General features: G+C 38.7%; 1 protein-coding gene across 1 annotated transcript in view; it reads left to right on the top strand.

Annotated features, from left to right (window-relative positions):
* Window positions 1-22,086, top strand: part of DNAH11 (dynein axonemal heavy chain 11) — a 158,071-nt gene that overhangs the window by 95,800 nt on the left and 40,185 nt on the right. The window contains 5 exon segments of the mRNA XM_075140860.1: window positions 1,842-2,075; window positions 4,077-4,223; window positions 11,367-11,480; window positions 11,866-12,009; window positions 19,346-19,480. Of these exon segments, the coding sequence (XP_074996961.1) occupies window positions 1,842-2,075; window positions 4,077-4,223; window positions 11,367-11,480; window positions 11,866-12,009; window positions 19,346-19,480 (774 nt within the window).

Below are 22,086 nucleotides of genomic sequence, written 5' to 3'. Positions count from 1 at the left end.
TAGTCCTTGTTTTAATTTCTGTTTTTGTAATCATAGGTGATGTGAGTATTCTTCTAAACTAGCTTTTAAAAGTCACAAGAAAATAATGAGGTTTCTTACTGAGAAAAATGGCAAGTCTTTCTGCATCAACCTGATTGTAATATTAATGATGTAGGCTTAAAACATTTAACTGCATCAACAGCCACTCGTGAGCAATTTTCCCAAAGTTCCCTAAGCATTATTGACAATGCTTTGGTAAATTATGTGTGACTTTCCTAAGAGTTGGTGTAGCTCATTTAATTCATATTAATTGATTTTTAGGCTTCCCTTGATTAATTGAACTGGGTTCGTCTTGTACAGAATGCAATAAATAATCATTAAAATGAGGGAGATGTGACTCCACAAATTATAAAGTTAAGTATGCTAGAAGTCATAGAGGACAAAATGGAAGTTAGTTACAGTGATGGAGTTAAATGGGTTTTCTTAGTATTTCCCTGTTAATTCTGCATGCATTACTCTTGCTTAGACATATATATGTGTATATTCTAGTAATATAGGTAGATAGGGTCCTTTAAAACAAACAAAAATTAATTTTGGGGGTTTCTTTATCCTGGGGAAGTATACTCTCATTCAAAGTAGTGTAGTAGTATCTTGTATTTGCTAGTTCAGTTTTCAAAAAGTTTAGAAAAAGGACCTTTGAGCTTTAGTCCTGGCACTACCTCTCTTCTTGCTGTGAGAGGTGAATAAAGACAGGCATTCTACCTCTGCATTTTGCTCAGAAATACGTGACTAAATGACCATCTGGAGCTGTTTTAAATATGCCTAGCCTGTTTTGGTTATCATACAGTACGTGAAAAGAATTTTCCAGTCTCAGGGCCGCATTTTCCTCCCTGTGATGAGAGAGAAACCCCGTGCAGTGCTGTGTGGCACCCGGCGCAGCCCCCGGGGGCCACAGGCCCGCTCTGGGGTCCCTTCTGCAGCGTGCTGAGTTTTGCTCGGAGCTGGAGGTACGCCTTGTGCTTTGATGCCTGGGTGGCACCTAGGGAAGGGAAGTGTGTCAGCTGTGACAGCTCGGGGGGACTCTGAACTCCATTAAATTGTAGCTACCTTTCTGGTCAAAATACCCCTTGAAACTGATAGAAGAACTCTTCAGCACAGAAATGTTCCTGATTTTCTGACATTTTGTGGTAGGTAGAGACTCAGCTTTCGGAAGCACTCCACAGCGCTCTAATCGTGCCCTCGTACCAGTTGGTGTTCGTTTATCACTGACTTTGACAAGCACAGATAAGCAGGGACTTGTACAACTTCAGAAATCTAAATCGTGGAGTCCGGTTCTGCTCAATCTGAAGCTAATGGCATAAATGCGCTTCATTCTGAATAGGAATTTGATGATGTATGAGGTATGTGGGGATCAGTGTGACTAGAGTAGCCACTCTATTGTATTTCTTTAACCTACACAGGATTTTTCTTAAACAGGATTTCCAGAGGAAAATCCATATTGTATTAACTCTGTGTATAGCAGTATAGTGACTGATTTAATCTCTGTTTTTAGCTTTTAGGAGTATTTATTTTTAAAAAATGAAAGTGTGTTGAAGCACTGAGCTTCTGTGGTGATGAAGACTTAATGAATGTCAACACAGAATTAATTAATTTATATGCAAAAAAGATTGGGGAAGGTTCATTTAGCTTTAATGTTTTTTACATGCTGACAAAATTATGTTTAGGGTAGACTGAAGAATAGTTCCGTGAACGAGCCATCCTTAGAAACGTAACCTTTTCTGACTTACATAGGTATACTTAATTTTTGAAACATTTCTTTGCTCCTGTGTTTACATTTGTTCTTGTTCCTTGGGTATGTTCAGCCACTCATCCAGGACTCCATCTGCAATTTCACGGCTTATGCCCACACCAGTGTGAATGTGCTGAGTGCCAAATACAATCGTAATGAGAGGCGATACAATTACACCACTCCAAAGAGTTTTCTGGAGCAAATCACGCTTTATAAGATCGTCCTAGAGAAGAAAAGCAAGGAGATGTCAGGACACATGGAGCATTTGGTGAATGGCATGCAGAAGCTGAAGGCAGCAGCTTTCCAGGTAAACTGTGAAAGTCACAACCTTTTCTTTCACTCTTTATAAATAATCTTTATTTTATTGCTAATAAAACAAAGTTATTGCAGCACCTTTTCATTAGACTGATTAGTTGTGGGGTGGCATTTTTGTGTTTCATTGAAATTACTTGAATTTGGAAACTGGGGTTTGGTTTTTTTCTTCGCGTAGAACCTCTTTGAGCTCCTTAGCTGTCTTTGGAAAGAGGGGTCCATCCATTTGAGCAAGGACAAAGTCTGGAGGGAAGGGGAGTGTAGTGGGGCCGCAGTAAAAGAGTGGGAGGGGAAGTAAGTGCCACAGTAAAAGCCAGACCACGGAGAGAGAAGATGCAGTCCTGTACGTGGGGATTTTGTGCATGGCCAGTGACCAGCTGAGGGGTAATGAAAGCAGGAGGAACAAGCGCGGAGCCTTTGCATCAGCTGTCGTCACCTCCTTGTGGGGGTAGTGCCACTTAGCTCCCGGTCAGTGCTTCTGCCTACAGTTCGCTTTTGGCTAGTCAGTCCACAGGGACAGAAGGGTGGGGAAACTGCTTTGAAGCCTTTCCCTCTGCCTCCCGCCACATTTTCCACAATCCAGATTGCAGATGCTGAAGGGAAGCCGTAATCCAGCAATTTCTTTATTAAAAATAAAAAGTCTGCGTGTTTTATATAAAAACTGCAAATGAAATGCTCAGCTCCAGTCTTTGCATATTGTTGCATCTTTGCACTACTGCATGGTAATAATGGGAGCTGAATGGCTTATTCCCACTTTTTAAACTGAAGACCTGCAAAAATAAACGGTCAATAGAAAAGGGTGACTGCTTTTTTAAAGTCTATTTTTAATAGGTATTCCATGTTAGTAAATGATTAAAATGCTCTTTTTCTCTGAATTCTAATTTGACGACCAAAAGGTAATTTGACAATTTCAAGTGCTGGATGATGTGCTAGCAGACAGAGCCACAGCTCCTGTCTAGCCAGGTACTTGAACACTGAGCCATTTTTATCCTGCATTCTGGAGCTCTACACAAGAATATCAAATGCAGCACCATTTAGTTTTTTGAGAAAGAAAAAGACGTAAGGGCAGCCCAAATAAATTGAAAAATACAGTGAGTGGAGAGATTTGGGAACTTTAGAGTCATCTGTTACAACTCGGTATTACAGCTCTGTCTTCTCATTTCAAAATGCTCAAATTTTGAAAAGGTAGATTTTGTAGGTTTTGTAAGATTTCAGAGACAAGAACAAGAGCCCTCAAGACCTTCCATGTGATGAAAGTTTAAGCCCTCTAATATTAGTCTTCCTCTTTGTCTTATCACCCCTATCCAGATCAGGTTAACAAGAATCCCCTCTGGTTAAAATATAGCCTTTTATCATCAATAACTGCCAGATAAAATTCTTGGAGGGATAGGGGAAAAAAATAAAAAAACAGGTATTTGAAACAATTCCTTTATATGTGGGAAGATATTGTCGCTGGATATTTTGATACGGGTTACTTGCCTGGCAGGCAATAAATTGCTATTTCAGCAAACTAACAGATAGTCTTTGTTGATCAGTCTCTGAGTCTGTCTTAACCTTTCAGCAAACCTTTGCTGGAATTATCTGCTCAGAGCGATTACTAAGCGTTTTCCATAATGTCCTTTTGCTTTTACATTTGCATCTTTGCTAGGTGCTGCGGCTGGGCCTTGTTGGACCGCCGAGACACCTGGTTACAAACACAGCCTCAGCAGCTGGGCAGACATCTGAGCATCTCAGGGGAGCTGCGGGGTCCCTGGTGGGAGCAGTTAGGCTTTTCTTATTAAATTCTTTATGTCAACAAAATTCTGTGAGCTACAAACAAGGAGCTGTTAAATGGAAACAAAATAAAGAAGGAAAAGACAACACTTTTAGTACTGAGACCCATGAAACATGAATTTTGTTTTCAGTTCAGCTTTTTGAGGCTCATGTGGTATAATCCTTTCAGAACCATACCTAATGACGCTTGCTCCCGAATAACTCATTACCTTTTGCCCTGTAGGTAGAAGATCTAAAATCCAGACTTGCTTCTCAAGAGGCAGAACTGCAACTGAGAAATCAAGGTGCTGAAGCTTTGATTGCTAAGATAGGGTTTCAGAGAGAGAAAGTGAGCCAAGAAAAGGCCATTGTAGATGCAGAGGAGCAAAAGGTCAGTCTAATTCCCTCATTTAGTGCTGTTGAGCTATATTTAGCACAAAATAAACCTTTTTAGGTGAACAGTTTTGAACAACTTCCTCTCCAGGGAGCATAAAGTCTAAAGAATTATTATACTTACACATGTAACAGCATTTCACACCGTGATTACCACTTGACCTTTCTTTACATTATGCCTTTTCCCAACCTTTTAGCTGTTTTAATGAGATGAAAGAACAATAAATACTGAGCTCATTCAAGCATTTAATGGATGTGGATCTTGAGAATCAGACCTATTTGTAATACAGTAAAGGTCAGAGAGTCGTCTCTGAGCACTTCAGATTTCTAAAGGCTTTGAGGCTTTAGGTAAATTGAACAACTCAATTGATACAGAAGTTCATTCCAGTATCTCGCAATATTGCAAGGTGCAAACCTTGAATTTTAAGATTATAATAGCATTCTAAATAATATGTGTCATCAGTGTTGAATCATCTTCTTTTTGCTCTCAGTTCAGCCTATTAACATTAGTTATCAACATCCATGTTGGAAACATAGAAGTTTACGTGCATTAGTCTTCACCACGGAATGAATAGAAATGCATAATTTCATCTGGACTCTAAAATTTTCATCTACTGTTACAAGCACGGTTTTTGAAATAAAACACCAGCAGTATGGAATGCTGTAAACTGAAGTTGCTCTGCCTTTAAAGTCTGAAGGGCTCATTCAAGTCTGGCATTTTGCTATGAAATCTGATGTACATTGTGTCATTTATCAATACTGCAGAGAGAAATTTTTAATTGACTCGGAAGAGTTCTTAATGCCTGATTTTGAGCTATGGAAACTTCAAGTTGCCAAGAACTTTGTAAACAGTTTTCAGATAATGATCAACAGGGAAGGCTATATTCTCTGAGCAGTCAAAATGGTCTTTCACTCTCTTCTGGTTTGTTTCTTAAAGACTACTTATTATTAGATGATATTTGACACCTTTCTAATGACCTTGTGTCTGATCCTAATTTTATTGAGGGAAAAGTGATTTTTGACACTGACATAAATTAAGATTGGATTAGGACCTTTCTATTTCTCTGGATTATGCTAATTATGGACTTCAGCCTTTTGCTGATCCATATCTTATATAGGACTTAAAAATTGCTATGAAGTTTAAAGTCCAAATAATGCAATTAATTAAACTTGCACAAATTGCATCCAACAGCTCAACATCCTACCAACCACTTTTCAGTGGTGCTTTTCCTGTATTGGTTCCATATGCTTCTGATGGATTTGGATGATCAAAATACACCCTTAACACAATTCTAATTACTTCATTAAGCAACTAGGTGAAACATACAGAGTGATTATCGTGGGATAATCACATCTTTGGGCCACTTTGTTTCAGGGATGAAGTTCAGCGCATGACACTAATGATTACTGTACTCTCCTGTTCATTGCTTTATTGCACTTCTGAAATGTTTTCATTGGAAATGAAAGTGTCATTTTGTGCTACATTAATCTAAAACTATTTCATAAGGCTGATGATGGTTTCTAAATATTAATCTTCTATAATTTTTGTTAGGAAAAAAAAAATCAGCATATGAGGATACATCTTCCAGCTAAGTAATTTGTGAATACTCTTCATAATTGATTAAAATTTGTCACCCTTTAAAAAATTATTTTGGCTTTCCTGTTCTATAGATTTCAAACTGGAGTTTATAAGGTTTTTTTGAGTTTTACAACATTAAGCCAGTAAATACCTTGGAGGTATTGCCTTAGAGTGAAGCATTATTTAAGAAAAGGTGAAGAGTGGAAGTCACTTTAGATTAGCCTCATCAGGAAAAGTGGGGTCAGTCTGGATGCCCCATAAATGTGGCAGAGCTACATTATCTGTATAGTAATCAACAGGAGTCTGACTATGAACGTGACACTGTTAAGGTTCTAAAATAGTGGGCAGTAACACTGCTGTCACTTTACTGGCCATTTGTGTGCTCTGAATGATGCCAGCCAGAGTGGTTTACAGATGAAGATGTATACACCATTGCCTTTTAAATTGGGACCTACCCCTTCAAAGGAAGAAAACATGCATGGTGTAGGTATATGGGTAATAGTGACATTAGCTGAGGATTAGAAGCAAAGATCGATCCAGACTGACCAGCTTTTTTGATTTACCTCCTTCAGCTGAAGTGCATTCTTTATTTACATGGTATATTTGAGCCACTGTACTCATGGTCTGATTGCTAAGGGCACGCTGCTTCCAGCTTTTCTAACAATTTAGCCATCATTGAAGAGCTGTATACCGTAGAAGTTATTGATGTGAAGGGGACTAAACTTCTGGAGACAGAAAGCTCCTTCATCTCTTTGTGAGGGGAAGTAGATTTGAGAAGTACTGTCCTAAGGCTTATCTGCAACCTGCTCTGTTTAATTTTTCCTCCCTTAAAAAAAATTACCTTGTCCCATATTTTCTTTGGGCATCAGCAAGCAAAGAATAACTAAGCATAAGAAAAAAGAGAGACAGAACTATAATGCAACTTGTGTGACTTAAATTAGCTGTTTGTTTTAATGGAAAATACCGTGTCACGTTAGAAGCACTATGTACTCTAAATGTAATACTTGTTCACTTGGTTACATCCTTAAAAACTTTAACGGAAGGAGCATTTGGCTGTTCTAAACTTTTTTTGTTTTAAGTTAATTGCAGTAACATGAGTCTCAAACTATGTTAGAGAAAATATAAACCAAATACAAACTGCAACTGTATGTGCAGTATGTAATTTAAAAAATGAGTTGTGGCTAAGATGCAAACCAATAAACATTGGGAATTTCATCCTAAAAGCTACATCACAAGAGTTGGGGGAAATATTTAACTTTATTAGTAACTTGTCATTTGCAATGTAATGCATATTGATTTTTAATCTTTGTTACTTCCACGGACAGTGTCTGTGTGGGTCCCATGCAATAAATGTATGCATGGAAAGTGCCCCCAACAATTGTAGAAACACGTTTTGTAAGGATATTGAATTCTTACAGAGGCTTGTTACTGCCAATGCATAATGCTTGATCCAAGTATTAACATCTTGATCACTGTAATATCCTCTTTCTCTGTAATTAGACTTTGTTTAAGCAAGACCTGACAGGAAATGAGCCTGTGAGATGAGCATGAGGTACAAGGGTAAAGATGAACCAAATATAGCCAACTTCAGCCCTAGGCAATGTATTCTTAAAAATGTGTATGATAATCTTCCAAATACGCAATTGCAGATGATACAGAACACCCTCCAGGGTTACTCTACCAGATAAATTTGCACCAATGAAATCATAATCAGCTTTTAAACAGATAATTAGATCATTAGAGAAAGTTGTGGAGGCGCTCCGATTTCACTTAAAACTCATGCTAGCTGATGTAAAGTCACTGATCTAAGCCACTGGTAAGCCAAAATAAGCATTTTGACAAATCTGCTTGGATTGGTATCTGTTTAATTTCCAAACCTGAAATTAAGTACAGTGTTTTCATATAGGATATTTCCTTTTCTCCTGTTCTTTCCCTTGTTGAGGCCTATGGTTTCAGAATTGGAACTGATGAATTAAAAGAAAAAGGTAAATTTACCAAAGGATGGAGGCTGGTTTGACAAATCTGATATATTTACCTATACTCCAAAAATGCAGTGAATGTTTTACTGGTTAGGGAAACCCCAAGTGAACTGACCATTGGCTCCCTGGTATTTTCTCTGATTTTCTGAACGGGAGCCCTTCAAAGAGGAAAAATGGGGGAATGAGGGGGAAAAAGGTTATGGCTTTCAAAATCTTAGTGGAAAATCTTCACTTTCTCTCTGCCATACATCTCTTGTTTAGCTCCAGCTTCTGCATTTGGACATAGATCATGAAATGCTTGTAGCATAAGCTATTGAGTTCTCCCCTGTGTTTGATAACTCCTCAGAAGTAGCAGACTGCCCTAATACTCCCCAGCTTTTTTGTACAGATACCTTACCTGGTCTCCTATTCTGCATTACTAAATCTCTCACCTTTGCATCCTACAGTATTATATGGAGTCCTAAACACAGGATTCCTCCTAAATTTTTGTATCATCTCACACAATGATCTCCAGGTTTCTGTTGGCAACAAGGAGCGTTCACTATCTGATGTCTCTTCACAAGCTTACAGACTCCTTTTTTCAAAAGCATCCATACAGATGGGTGGTATTTCACATCCCTGCAGACATGCTTGATCACAGTCTGGTAGATAGGTACATCTATTAGAAGGACAGTCTTCATACTAGCAATTTTTCAGCAAGAGATATTAAAAGAAGAAGAAAGAAAAAAAACCATAAATATCTGTTACCCTTCTTACAGCTGTACCTCTCTTCTATGTCCTTAGATAACAAGATGGCAAAGAAAGCATTACTTGCAATATTTTTTGTTGTGGTGCCCTATGCAAGAAAGAAATTGGGCATCACACAAAATCTGTTAATCCGGTACCCATTTGAAAAATGTATGCCATTTATTATAGTCTCACAAAAATGAACAGCAGTTGTATAAAGCTGTCGCGTAGTCCTGTCACAACATTGTGGTGGTAGCGTGTTGTCCTTCATTGCCCTGAAGGAGAGGAGGCTGTGCTAAGCAATAGTTAGTTAATTAACCTGAGAGGTTTAGTCTTACAAACGCTGAACTTGAGAGACCCGTATTCCTTTCACCGTCAACCTGGTGAGCGCTACCAAAATTGTGTGGAAGTGCCGTATTTTCTTTAGTAAGCCAAAGGTAAAACATTTTTTTTCATCAGGTTAACTGCATGTGTCTTTAACATGATAATAAGAATAAGGCAAAGTTGTTGAGGCCAGAATCAGAACAGCCTGTGAAGAAGAGAATTTAAAAAATAAATATTTCAAGTATAAACCATTTTTAGCAGATAAAGCATCGGTACCTGTTTCTTACTTTTCAGTTTGCAAAACTGAGCAGCAGAGGATGATGGAGAATATCTAGTTGTTATAATAACCTAGATAAAGATTCTTTGTGATGATACAGACATTTGTACATAAGTATAAACAAAAATGGTTTCTGGTACGCCATTCCAAAGCTGTTTTGTTTCCTATTCATCTCTCTTAATCTGAGTGTGTTTTCTCCACAAAGGGGGTAGCCAGGAGGTTTCCACCTCCTATCTCACGCTATTGTCCTTAAAAGGGCAGAGCAACACGCAGGGATGCTTCATGATTCAGAGCAGCAGGGAAGAAAGGAACTTCATATGTCAAATTTTCTGGAGCAATGAGAATAAATGTGATCTAGCTACCCAGAGGTTAAACTACTGCTTTAGTAGAAGTAGCAGGTACAATATGATGTCATAAGTCACTGAGAAGCCTGTTAACTTCTAATGATTGTAGATACCTGATTTGCCAGCACATCCCTCTGTCCCTGGCTCTTTATCATGTTATCCTCACTGCGTACAAGGCTTCAGTCCTGAGCAGCTGCATGTGCTAGCTAACGAAGAGCATATAGGAGCTTTACTGAAGCGAGCTTTGGCTGCCTTATGGAACTCCTGGCACTGCAAAACTCAGCTGTCGTTGAGGGTCCAGTCCACCAGCTCTTAGCATCACAGAACCGTACAATGGTTTCGGTTGAAAGGGACCTTTAAAGGTCATCTAGTCCAACCCTCCTGCCATGGGCAGGGACATCTTCAACTAGATCAGGCTGCTCAGAGCCCCGTCGGACCTGACCTTGAATGTTTCCAGGGATAGGGCATCTACCACCTCTCTGGGCAACCTGTTCCAGTGTTTCACCACCCTCATAGTAAAAAATATCTTCCTTATATCTAGTCTGAATCTACCCTCTTTTAGTTTAAAAACGCTACCCCTTGTCCTGTCGCAACAGGCCCTACTAAAAAGTCTGTCCCCATCTTTCTTATTAAGCCCCCTTTAAGTACTGAAAGGCTGCAATAAGGTCTCCCCGGAGCCTTCTCTTCACCAGGCTGAACAACCCCAACTCTCTCAGCCTTTCCAATCCCCCTGATCATTTTCGTGACCCTTCTCTGGACCCACTCCAACAGGTCCATGTCTGTCTTGTGCTGAGGACTCCAGAGCTGGACGCAATACTGCAGATGGGGTCTCACCAGAGCAGAGTAGAGGGGGAGAATTGCCTCTTTTGACCTGCTGGCCATGTTTCTTTTGATGCAGCCCAGGACACAGTTGGCCTTTTGGGCTGCGAGCGCACATTGCTGGCACATGTCCATCTTTTCATCCACCAGTACCCCCAAGTCCTCCTCTGAGGGGCTGCTCTCAATCCCTTCCTCCCCCAGCCTGTATTGATGCTGGGGGTTGCCCTGACCCAGATGCAGGACCCTGCACTTGGCCTTGTTGAACCTTATGAGGTTCACATGGGCCCACTTCTCGAGCTTGTCCAGGTCCTTCTGGATGGCATCCTGTCCCTCAGGCATGTCGACCACACCGCTCAGCTTGGTGTCATCTGCAAACTTGCTGAGCGTGCACTCGATCCCACTGTCTATGTCATTGATGAAGTTATTAAACAGTATTGGTCCCGGTACAGACCCCTGAGGGACACCACTCATCACTGATCTCCATCTGGACATTGAGCCTGTTGATCACTACTCTCTGGATGCGACCATCCAACAAATTCCTCATCCACCAAAGAGTCCACCCACCAAATCCGTATCTCTCCAATTTAGAGAGAAGGATGCTGTGGGGGACCGTGTCAAAGGCCTTACAGAGGTCCAGATAGATGACATCGGTAGCCCTTCCCTTGTCTGCTGATGTAGTCACTCCATCACAGAAGGCCACTAGGTTGGTCAGGCAAGCCTTGCCCTTGGTGAAGCCATGCTGGCTGTCTCAATTAATCTCCCTGTCCTCCGTGTGCCATAGCATAGCTTCTAGGAGGATCTGTTCCATGATGTTCTGAGACACAGATGTGAGGCTGACTCTTCTGCGGTATGGTGGTATAAACAGGAGATGTTAATTCTCACCATGCAGAATAGATGGAGTCTAGAGCTGAGCACAAACCTGCTTGAGTGTCAGAGTTGTAGAGGTCTTTTTTATGCATAACATAAAATAATGGGTTTTAAAAGCTGTTTGTGTATACAGACATTACACTGCAAGTGTGAGTGCTTAAGCAGCTCTGATTTGATTTACAGCCTTAGTTTTCAATATAAATCTTAAGATTCATTGTTTTAATAGGTAGCAACAATCCAAGGAGAAGTAAATCTGAGACAGAAAGAATGTGAGGAGGACCTGCTGAAATCTGAATCTGCTGTTTTTGCTGCTACAGCTGCCTTAAACATGCTTAATGAGGTAAAGATCATACAGTTTGATGTCTGCAAAAAAAATTTGTTCATCATTCAAATAGTTCAAGGCTATTAAATGGTCATTCTAGTGCCAAGCTGCCAAGCACAATCAAATTTCCATCTTTTCTGGGCAGCATGCTCCAAAGTAACAGGTTGGCAACTGCTGTACCTGACCTGGCATTACACTTCCCATCACCCTACTTGGCTAAGTTGCGCATAGGATTGCAGAGCAAGGGATGGGCTGTGATCATAAGTATTTTCACCACATAAAATAATTAGTAATAGTCTTCAAAGAGCTGAGGGTTGTATGCTGGTAATCAGAAAGCTTCTGTGGGACAAATCTACTGTTTTTGCACAATTCTGTAACTGTTCCTCTGATCTTCTTTTTTCAGTTTAATCTTACAGAACTGAAAACCTTCACCAACCCACCAGTGGCTGTAATCAATGTTATTGCTGCAGTAATGGTTTTACTGGCATGTAAAGGAAAAGTGCCCAAAGACCGAAGCTGGAAAGCCGCAAAAGTCTTTATGGGAAAGGTAATGATCAATGGGTCATTATATAGTATCTGAGATGAGAGAGTAAAAGAATAGTTAAATATGAGAGCCAGAGAAAGAGAAATTAAATCACGTCATTTCCTTACAGTTTGAATTTAGGGGAATAAGATATGACCCTGCGTTGTTCTCCTCTGTGTACCTTTGGTGACAAACTCAAGCCACTGAGCACCACTGGGATTTATTAATTGCAAAAAATAGAAGACAAGTCAAAGGAAGAGCATTTCATTGTATTTATTTTATCTCTGCCAAATTCGAACTCGGCACTGGTGAGGCCGCACCTCGAATACTGTGTTCAGTTCTGGGCCCCTCACTACAAGAAGGACATGGAGGTGCTGGAGCGTGTCCAGAGGAGGGCAACGAAGCTGGTGAAGGGCCTGGAGCACAAGGCTTATGAGGAGCTGCTGAAGGAACTGGAGTTGTTTAGTCTGGAGAAGAGGAGGTTGAGGGAAGAGCTCATCGCTCTCTACAGCTACGTGGAAGGAGGTTGTAGCGAGGTGGGTGTTGGTCTCTTCTGCCAAGTAACTAGCGATAGGACGAGAGGAAATGGCCTCAAGTTGCGCCAAGGGAGGTTTAGATTGGACATTAGGAGAAATTTCTTTACTGAAAGAGTGGTCAGGCCTTGGAACAGGCTGCCCAGGGAAGTGGTGGAGTCACCATCCCTGGAAGTATTTAAAAGACGCGTAGATGAGGTGCTTAGGGACATGGTGTAGTGGGCATGGTGTGTTGGGTTGACGGTTGGACACGATGATCTTAGAGGTCTTTTCCAACCTTAATGATTCTATGATTCTAGGAAGACACGGCATTAATTGAGTTTAGAAGGCTTTGACTTGGCTTGAGAATTCTTTTGTTGGTAATATTTAGACCTGAAATCTCACAATTTAAAATATCAAGCAATAAGTGAAGGCTGAACAAGTACATAATATGGGGATTATTCTCACTCTTTTCTCTTAAATTATCAATTTAAGAAAAAGGGCAAGATTCACTTTTACTGAAACTCTTAGAAATCTGTGAATTATGGTATCTCAGAATTTAATTCTTTATTTCAGAAATTTCCTGTTATGCCTACTGCTATTGTAGTACCAGCTTTTTTTGTTCTGAAGGAGATGCAGATTTAATGGGTGAACAAAAATAGCTTTTACTATCTCCCTTCCTCTTCTGGTCCCCTCTGCCCCCCACCCCAAAAATCCCATCAGCTGCTACGGCAAGTATTTTGCTTCCATATGATACAGCTTAGCCTTGTGACCTTGGAGCTGGCCATTCAGATCAAAGTGCATCTGCCCTCGTGAAGCTTGTATCTACACTAAAAGATAGCTTTACTGAAGAATCTTTTTTTTTTATTTCACACAGCTATACTGATATATGTTTATTAAGTGCAAATACTTACTTTTTGGACTAAAATAGCTTTTAAATTCTTTTCTTTAATTATTTTTAATACACAGCAGTCACCCCTGAAGCTCATGGAATCTTTTATTGGTTTAATGTGTTCCTCAAAGAAGAGCACTAATGCATCTCTGTTACTTGCCTGACAGTATCTCAAAGAACCTTTTCCTGGTTTAGGTGATCTTGCAGTTCAGTAAGCCTCCAACTTTGAATCTAGTCCTGTCTTTGTATATTTATTTACTTCCTCTCCCCCTTTCATCTCCTCATGAGTTTTTCTGGAGGTGGTTAGCAGCAGTTTTTCTCTCAGCTATATTCAGTTCCTAGTAGGAAGAATTCTGCACCGCAGACAAAGTTGCAGTTCCCTCTGCAGTTATCTGTTTCCTGTGTTAGGCCAACAGTTGTCACATATTGTCATTTAATATGAATATTTTTCCTAACCACTTTATAAAATCCATACTGCATGTTCAACCAGGCTTCCTTTTACAAGGTGGGAGGACCCAGTTAAAACTATTATTTTTACAACTGATTCATACCATATTTCACTTCAAAAGCTTCAGTTACAGTGCAATTCTTTGCACAGGCCAATGCAAAATGTTGTTCTTTCAAATGTCTTGCAAATTCCAGCTAGCAATAGGATTCTCATCTAATTTGTCATGCTTTTTTCCATATGTGAGGCAACTGAAGTTAGTCATTTCCATGAACTATTTACCTATACATACGCTATATCCAAATGGGGTATGCTGTGCATAAGCTTACACACACTTGGACTAACAATGATTTATGTATCTATTGTACTCATAGAAAGGAAAGAATGTAATTTCTTATTCATTGAGAGGATTTAAAATGTTATTTAAAGAAAAGATTTGAAAGTGATTGAAGTAACCTAGTTGTAATTACATGTTTAACTTACGTCTTAACTAATAGCTGTGTGGCAGACTGGAAATGATCGAAGTATCTATAAAAGTGTAGTGCATAACACGAAGACACGTGTATAAAAGCCGTTGATAGTTTCCCCAGGACTGGCAACTAGAAGGGGAAAAAAATTGCAAATTAGGATGCACCAGAGCTTCAAACAGTCTAGGAATCTTAGAAGGAAGTTTAAGTTTCCAGAATTATAACAAGCTGGGGAGTGACACCCACTTTATAAAGTGTTAATCCAAGTTTCAACTATAGAAAATTGTATGGCTGAGAGATGCTTTTTCTCTGATCATTAGTGCTCAGTTTCCTACCTGTGAAATGTTAGAGGATGATGAGAGGCTGAGTTCATTAGTAAGGTTCAGTAGGTGGAATGAGCTAAAACGCATTAAATAAAACTATGGTTTTAATGACAGTTACAGCTGGCATTTCACAGAGCCTCCGCTTAGGTTTCTGGGCTCAGCTTTTTCCTCCATCTAAACATGCTCAACGTGGTCAACAGTGAATATCTTAGTCTGTAGATTTTCATCCCTATTCAATAATCCTGAACTGCGCTGTTCAATTTTACATTTAAAATCAGCTTGAGTTCCTCAGCTGGAAACTTGTATCAATCCACACTTTAAAGGACCTGATGTTCAACGTGATGTCCCATGGGGAGGACTAGTACATACAGCAGTAGCATTAACCAGGATTAGCTGATGAAAAGATGCAAATTCAGAGTGAAACATTGACTTTTTAGTGCCATCCATTTTTAGAGTTAGAAGTGCTGTACAAATATTCACCAGTTGTCTTCCACTTTTCCAGAGAGTTTCACATCTAGCAAAGTTTCATCAGCTCCATTTTTCCAACCATGGTAACTTCTCAATCTGCTTCATTTAATGTTTGCATTCAGTATTTTGTAACGTGCACCCCTGCCCTATGCAACCTGTTCCAGCTGGCTCATGTCACACCTTTTAAAAGTATGATTCACTGTGTAAGGGAGTCTGTGAAACGGGTATAAAGAGAAGGCAAACTTGTATTTCTTCTGGAAAGTGAGAAGTGCCTAGTTTTTGTTTACCTTAGCTGCTGATAACCCTCTGTAACCCATAAGCCTGTAGAAAGCTCTTATTCCTTATTTCAGTTGTATGCATCCATAGTCTGTAAAAATAGGAGGTCATCTAATGCTGAAGGATGGTCACTCCCAATATATGGATATTTTTCTATATCTCTATCTGGGCTGCCTGCTGATTGGATCCAGTCTGCAGGAAGTTTTCACCTCACCCCCCACCTCACCCCCCACCTCTTCTTCAGGAGTAGTAGAAGTGCTGTGCAGCCCTATCAGTCATCCTCTGAAGAGCCAAATTTCTTTTAAGCTTGCGCAACACCAGTATGTAGAGCCCACAAGAAGAAGGTACTCCACCAGTGCAAATTCATCTGAATCTGCATGAAAACAAGCAGTACAGAAGAGAGAGATATTTTGTATGTCATTTATGAATGCTAGCCTTTAGTAGTCCTCTTCATTCTGGAACTAAACAAATTTAGAGCAATGAAGCAGTTACTCTTCTATCTAGTCTCTTTTAAATACATTTCAAGTGGCATTAGAGTTCTTCTTATCATTATCCAAGCATCAATGCACACATTCAGTTGCCCCCCATCCTTCAGTTCATGTCTTGCCCTTTTCCCTTCTGGTCATTTACTTGCCTGTCTCTTTCCCATCTTCCTCTATCCAGTTTTCTGAAGAATAGACTTGAAGGCACGGTATCAGTTGTTGGTGATCTCTGCTTCTGCATTCATGGATGTTCTGTGATCCCTGACTCATAATTCAGCTTCTTTCTGTTGGCAAAGAGAGAGAGAAGGAGAGTTGTACATATTTTTCATATGGAAGTTTTTGCAGCCAGCAATTTTCAGTGATGATAATTGGTGCAGCTGTTAGTAATCAATAATACATCTTCGGCCTAGACAGCACAGTTAAACTAACCTCCTTTCGCTTCTCGTGGCTTCCAGAATATCTCTTTAAATGAGAAATTAAATTCTTATCAAACATGGGCAATATTGTAATGAATATTGTCACAGTAATTTTTTTTTATGTCAAATATACACAGACTGGTACTAATACTAATAGAGTATGTAATTTTAAATATTTACAATGTTTTAAAGATGATAAAAAAAATACTCTGTGGATGGTGATGCCTGCTGATTCTTTCCGGCATGACGAGGTTTTAATATACGAAGATGGACATTTGTCCATCCAGTCAAACTATTGCTATATATTTACAGTGAATGGAAAGGAGAGAAGGTTAAGAAATAGAAAAAAGGATTGTTTCTTCACAAGCAAAATTATTTTTTAAGCATTTTGAGTGAAATGAAATCAGATTTCCATCATTAAAGAGACTACAGTTATCTGCTAAAAATATTTGTGAAAATTATGATTTTACATTCACATATATATTACAATACATATGACTATTACATGCAAAAAAAGAGAAGGAAAGGTAGTATATTTATTAGTGTTAAAGCTAAAAAGTTGGGCCAAGTTCATCCTTTTGGAGGAGATGGTACAATTTGTATTATTTATCATTGCAATCATTGCTATTAACATATGAGAGCACTTAAATACAGTGAAGATACACTCTGAAAAGGATTATAAAAGGGCACAGTCCAGCAGGCTTGCTATGGAGAGTAATGTCTCTCTGCTGTGATTTGTAGAGCGTAGTTCCCTGGCACTAACTTTCTCAATAACAAGCATTTTTAAAACATGTGAACTATCCCATAGAATTTAGAGTACTGGGGTGTAAAATTCAATATGTAACCCTGCTGTTGCTAGACTTATACTTTATTTATGTTACATCCTATGAAAGAATGACAAGGGAATGGCGTGTTTTGTAGTGATGCCTTTCCTATTCAAAAGTCAAGAGATAGGAAGTGCTCTGATAAAGGAGACTATTATGTACCAAAAAAACCCCACAGAGATGTTGGGGCATTCCTTACTGTTTGTCTCACTGCAGAAGAATGTTCTTGCCATCTTTACTACCTGAGCCTTTGATGGATGAGTGTACCTGAACTACGGTCAGGTCTATGTTATAATGCAGGCAAACTTTAGATGCCTAGAAATAAGCCTCTCTTAAAAAAAAAGAAAGAAGAGAGAACTGTTTCTGTGTTCATTCTTCTCATATCTTGCATGCTAGACTAATGGAATTTTACTTATAGCCCATCTCTGTGAGATGCCCTTATTGAGCGAAAGTCCTCATTAGTCTCTCAATTTAAGATCCATCACCATTAAAAAGTGGATTGGCTGCCTCATTATTCCTAAGAAATCAAGCCAACCTTCTTTATCAAGCTCTAGGTTTTAATTTCATCTTTCCCACTTTGCCAATTAATTTCTTATTTTTAATTTATGTATTATTGTGAAATTTCCTGATTGCACACCATCAATACAAGCACTAAACTTGTCAGATGAGATCTAACTCTTATTCTGCAAAACCACAGAGCTTTGGTGGAGATATGCACTCCTTGCTCCTGTTACGGTTCTTCCATTAAACCTGAGATGGGAAAATTTTGTTCTGAAGTGGAAATCACTGTTGTTAGTTCTGTAGCTACTCTAGAGAAACAAAACCGTTTCAGGCAACTTGCCTGCTGCAGCCTCTGTTGTCTTGCCTTGTCTTTTCTTTTTTCAAAATGGTCTTTCAAGCCCTGTTCCTGTATTCAACTTTTGCCTCACCTGATTATTTGTAAAAATAGTACTTTTCAAGGTGTTAACCTCTTAGCTTTTATCACTCAACCATCTGACTTTTTTAACACCTTTCTTTTCATTAGGTCTTATTCGTTTGCTGAGCTGGAAAGGATTCTCTGTTTTTCTGATAGAGTAGGAAAGAATGTAAGTGTTTATCTTCCTGATGAAAGGGAAAACTGAGATAAACACATTGTGGGTGGTTTTCCTTTTTTTTTTGGTTCTTTTTGATGAACAAATGCAGTAGTTTGGAGTTTCTATTTTTACAACCAGAAGAAACTTGTAATTTTTTCCTCCCCCTGTTCTGTTGACTAACTATTCTTGACTGATTATTCCCGTATTTCTTAGACTTTTTCAGAAAGACAGGGTATTGTGTTTCAACAACAACAAGATAGCTCCTCAGCCAAGCATATTTCAGCTGTTTTAGTTAAGTAGGCATTGACAGAAACAATTTTACATGATTTCGTCTAAAAATCCCATGTCATCCTAGCTGCTCAGTTAAGAGAATCTGGAGAAAATGCTGCAGCTCAGCAAATTACCAGTTGTATGGCAGGAGTGATAGAGACTGAGGAAAATAAAGGGTCTGAGCAGTCTGAGAGGGAATTTGCAGGGGCTCACTGGGGGTGGGCAGTGGCTGCTACTGAGTTGAGGTGCATTCAGTATGAAACCCCTGAAAGCAGAGGGAGGGCATGTTGCTGCCTTTTGAGCAGAGTGCATGAAAGTGTGGTTAAAGATCTGTGGTGAAGGTGTGGACTGGCATGCAGGAGATCTGCTTGTTTCCTGCCACTGGTGAAACCATCCTGTCTGCCCAAGAGCCAATTGCTGGATCTTCTCATGCCACCAGGCTCATATACCAAATAAAAATAATAATTCTTTTTTTGCATTTTTTTTTCTTTCTGGCACAATTTTAAATGTTCCAGAATACATAGGACATAGTTACAATGGCCTAGGATGTTTGTTACTGGATCTAGCACAATAAACTTGCAGTTTTATCTGGGACCTCTAGATCCTACTGCAATACAGGCCATTGTCATCACGCAGAAACATTTCTCTTCCTATTATTATCTCCAAGCACCTGATCTGCTTGTTGTTAGTTAGCGTACTTACATTGCGCCAGGAGCTGTAGAAAGAACAGAGTACAACAAAACCTTTCTCTCAAGTTTGTATCCTTCAGACTTAAAGGTACTGTCTACAATTATTGTCATTAAAATATATTATATAAAATAAAATGAAATAAAATAATTAAATAAATAAAAACCCACAAAAAAATGCAACAAATCTTAAGCTGTAGTATTTCACCATCCCTTTTCTGAATAGGTTCTGGATAGCAATCTGCGTAAGCTCACAGCTTCACTCAAGAAAGCAGTTGCAGAGAAAGTCCAATGTCAAGATGATGTGAATCAAACAAACAAAACTATTGAGCTGGCCAACAGGCTGGTCAAGGGACTTCAGGTAAGAAGATTTTGCCTGAATGTTCGTGCTAGTGTGAGTTTTGAAATATTTGAAATGTTTTGTTGAGCATGAGGTTAAACTTAAATTTTCGAGGATAGTGTGGGGGAAGAAAGGCTTGGGGGGAGGGGACGCACAGGTGCAAGATGACACCCTTATTAGAAATCATTTAAATAGAAAAAGAAAAACCAAACCACAAAATAAACCCATAATAAAATCCTGAGAAGTAAAATGTGCTGCACCGCAATTGCATTTCCTCAAAATCATGTAATGCTGAGCAACTGATGTTGGCATGATTGCTAGAGAGAAGTCTCGATAACTAAGTCACCACATTTATACACAACTGCGAACACATTGTGACAGGCTGGGCAGCCTCTAGTTAATGAGCAGAAAGACTGAATAATCCTCTAGGTCAGGATCGAGTCACCCCACATCTGCCCCTGTTGCACTTTAGATTGTAAATAAGTGAAAGGCACCAATCAGATATTTGCTGTTTCCTTTTGATCTTTTCCTTTTGCAGAAACTATTAATTTTTATATAAGAATGAAATGTATTTATGTTACAATTATATATATTTCAGTGTGGTTATTAGCTTATTTGCAGACAAACATCATTAAAGCTAACACATGCCTATTTAATGATCAGTAACCATTGAAGTCAGCCACAGCTTTGCTGTGCAGTCTTTCCTAAGTCTTTACAGAAATTGTGCTGTCTCAATTAATCATCTAGAATTTTAACCATTCCTTTTTGACAAATAGGTGTAAATAACAGGAAATAAAAAGTACAAAGAATATTTGCACTACTGCGCAAGTTCCCAAGGCAGTCTGAATAAATATTTTAAGTTGGATTTCATAAAATCCCTGTGACCTTGCTTTCTAAGATCACAAAGTGAATACTTTTGTTTCTGCAAATTTCTCAGCAGAGGCTGGCAATCAAGAAGATTAAATCAGTTTAGAAAAAAATTAATGTAAGCATATAGAACTAACCAAAAGCCCCCAGTGCAATTAAAGCAGATCCATTTTTCATACACAATTCCGAAATTAATATGCCCAGAAATATAAAATGTGTAAATAATCTTTGCTTTGGTAGAAAAACACTGAAGTCACTGTTACTATCTGCATATAAAACCTTTTGTTTGCCCCAAGATGCCCGCGACAGTCAGTGTTAGCCTGACCCTGCAGACCCCCAAAACCTTTGGAAGCTCTGTGGAAGCCAATGGCCTTTGCCCATAGGTAGTCTCCAAGTCTTGGATTTGGAGGTTTCTACATAGTTAAAAAAAGTTTTTCTCCAAGATCTGAGTTTTTATTAGTGATCTTATTGTGTAAGTTAAAGGGGAAAATATTTAAAAGGATTAATTGAGAACGTCAAGGCTTTTCCTCTGAGAATAAATTCTTTTTGACTAGAACAGGAGACAGTTAACTTCTGAAAAGCATCAAGACTGATGATTTTGTCTATATAGCATTGACCTGGAAGCTCAACCATTCAGACTAATAAATCAGGCAATTTATATTTAATCATTAACTAACTCCCGAGCTGAACAGCTGTTCAAAATTAGAAATGGGTCACCCCGGCCAGGATGACATTACAGGCAATCTATAATGCATTAGAATAAAATTATAGTGATTTTTAACTGTCTGGAAATTTATTACACTGCATGTTCCAACTCTTAAACCCTTGTTAGCCAATGTCACTAGTGATTTATGGTGCTTGGGTGGTATGGTAAAATTACTGAAGATTTAAATAGACAATCATTCTATGTTTAGTAAATCTTCAAATTTCAAAGCTATTTTGGAGAATGAGGTGGGTGCTCTTTATTGTTTATGACTTACCAGTCAGTGACAACAAGAAGAGAGAATGGATAAATCAAAAAAGCCCTCTTGTAAATTAATGGATTTATTGTCTTGCTGCCTTCAGTTAATGGTTTAAAGAAAAATCCAATGACTTCTGGAGGAAAAAAATGGATGTCTAAAATACTTCAAAACAAAACTGCTACATTACAAAGATTGCTGTTAGAGCTTTCAACAGGAATAGTCATTTTTTGGGCATCTCTTATGAATGTAACTGGGGTTTAGGAGGCCTTCACACGCTGAGTTCCTGTGTTTACTCTGTGAAACATTTAAATTCTAACCCTTTTAAGCACGATACTTTGATTAAAGATACTTCCATTTTCTTAGTAGATATTTTATATTCCTATTTTATAACAAAAGAGTTTGAGTCTTCTGTTGTCGTAGAATTCTGTGTCTGTCTTTGCAGGATAGGATGTTTAACCATTTCAGTAAATATTTCTGATTTTTCTGAAAAATATAAATGGAAAATACTTCATGAATATCAAATTTAACAATTATTTTGGTTTTGTACACATAGAAATTTATTTTTAAAATGAGTGAGTTGTTATTTGAGATCAGATTTTATACATTTTTAAGGCTTTCAAGAATGAGCACATCTAAGAGTATTCTTTTAAGTTCTCAAGCAGCTAGCACCAGCAAAATGCAAGCATTTTACATGAAATTATTTGAAGTATGGAGGATCCTTTCTATTCAGTGATTTTCATTGATTTTGATTACATCATGTAAAGGACTGCAAAAATATGTTTTGATTACTGTCATTGC

This window comes from Calonectris borealis, chromosome 2 (assembly GCF_964195595.1).
Source record: "Calonectris borealis chromosome 2, bCalBor7.hap1.2, whole genome shotgun sequence".
Classification (NCBI taxonomy): domain Eukaryota; kingdom Metazoa; phylum Chordata; class Aves; order Procellariiformes; family Procellariidae; genus Calonectris; species Calonectris borealis.
This window is presented reverse-complemented; position numbering and strand designations above follow the sequence as displayed.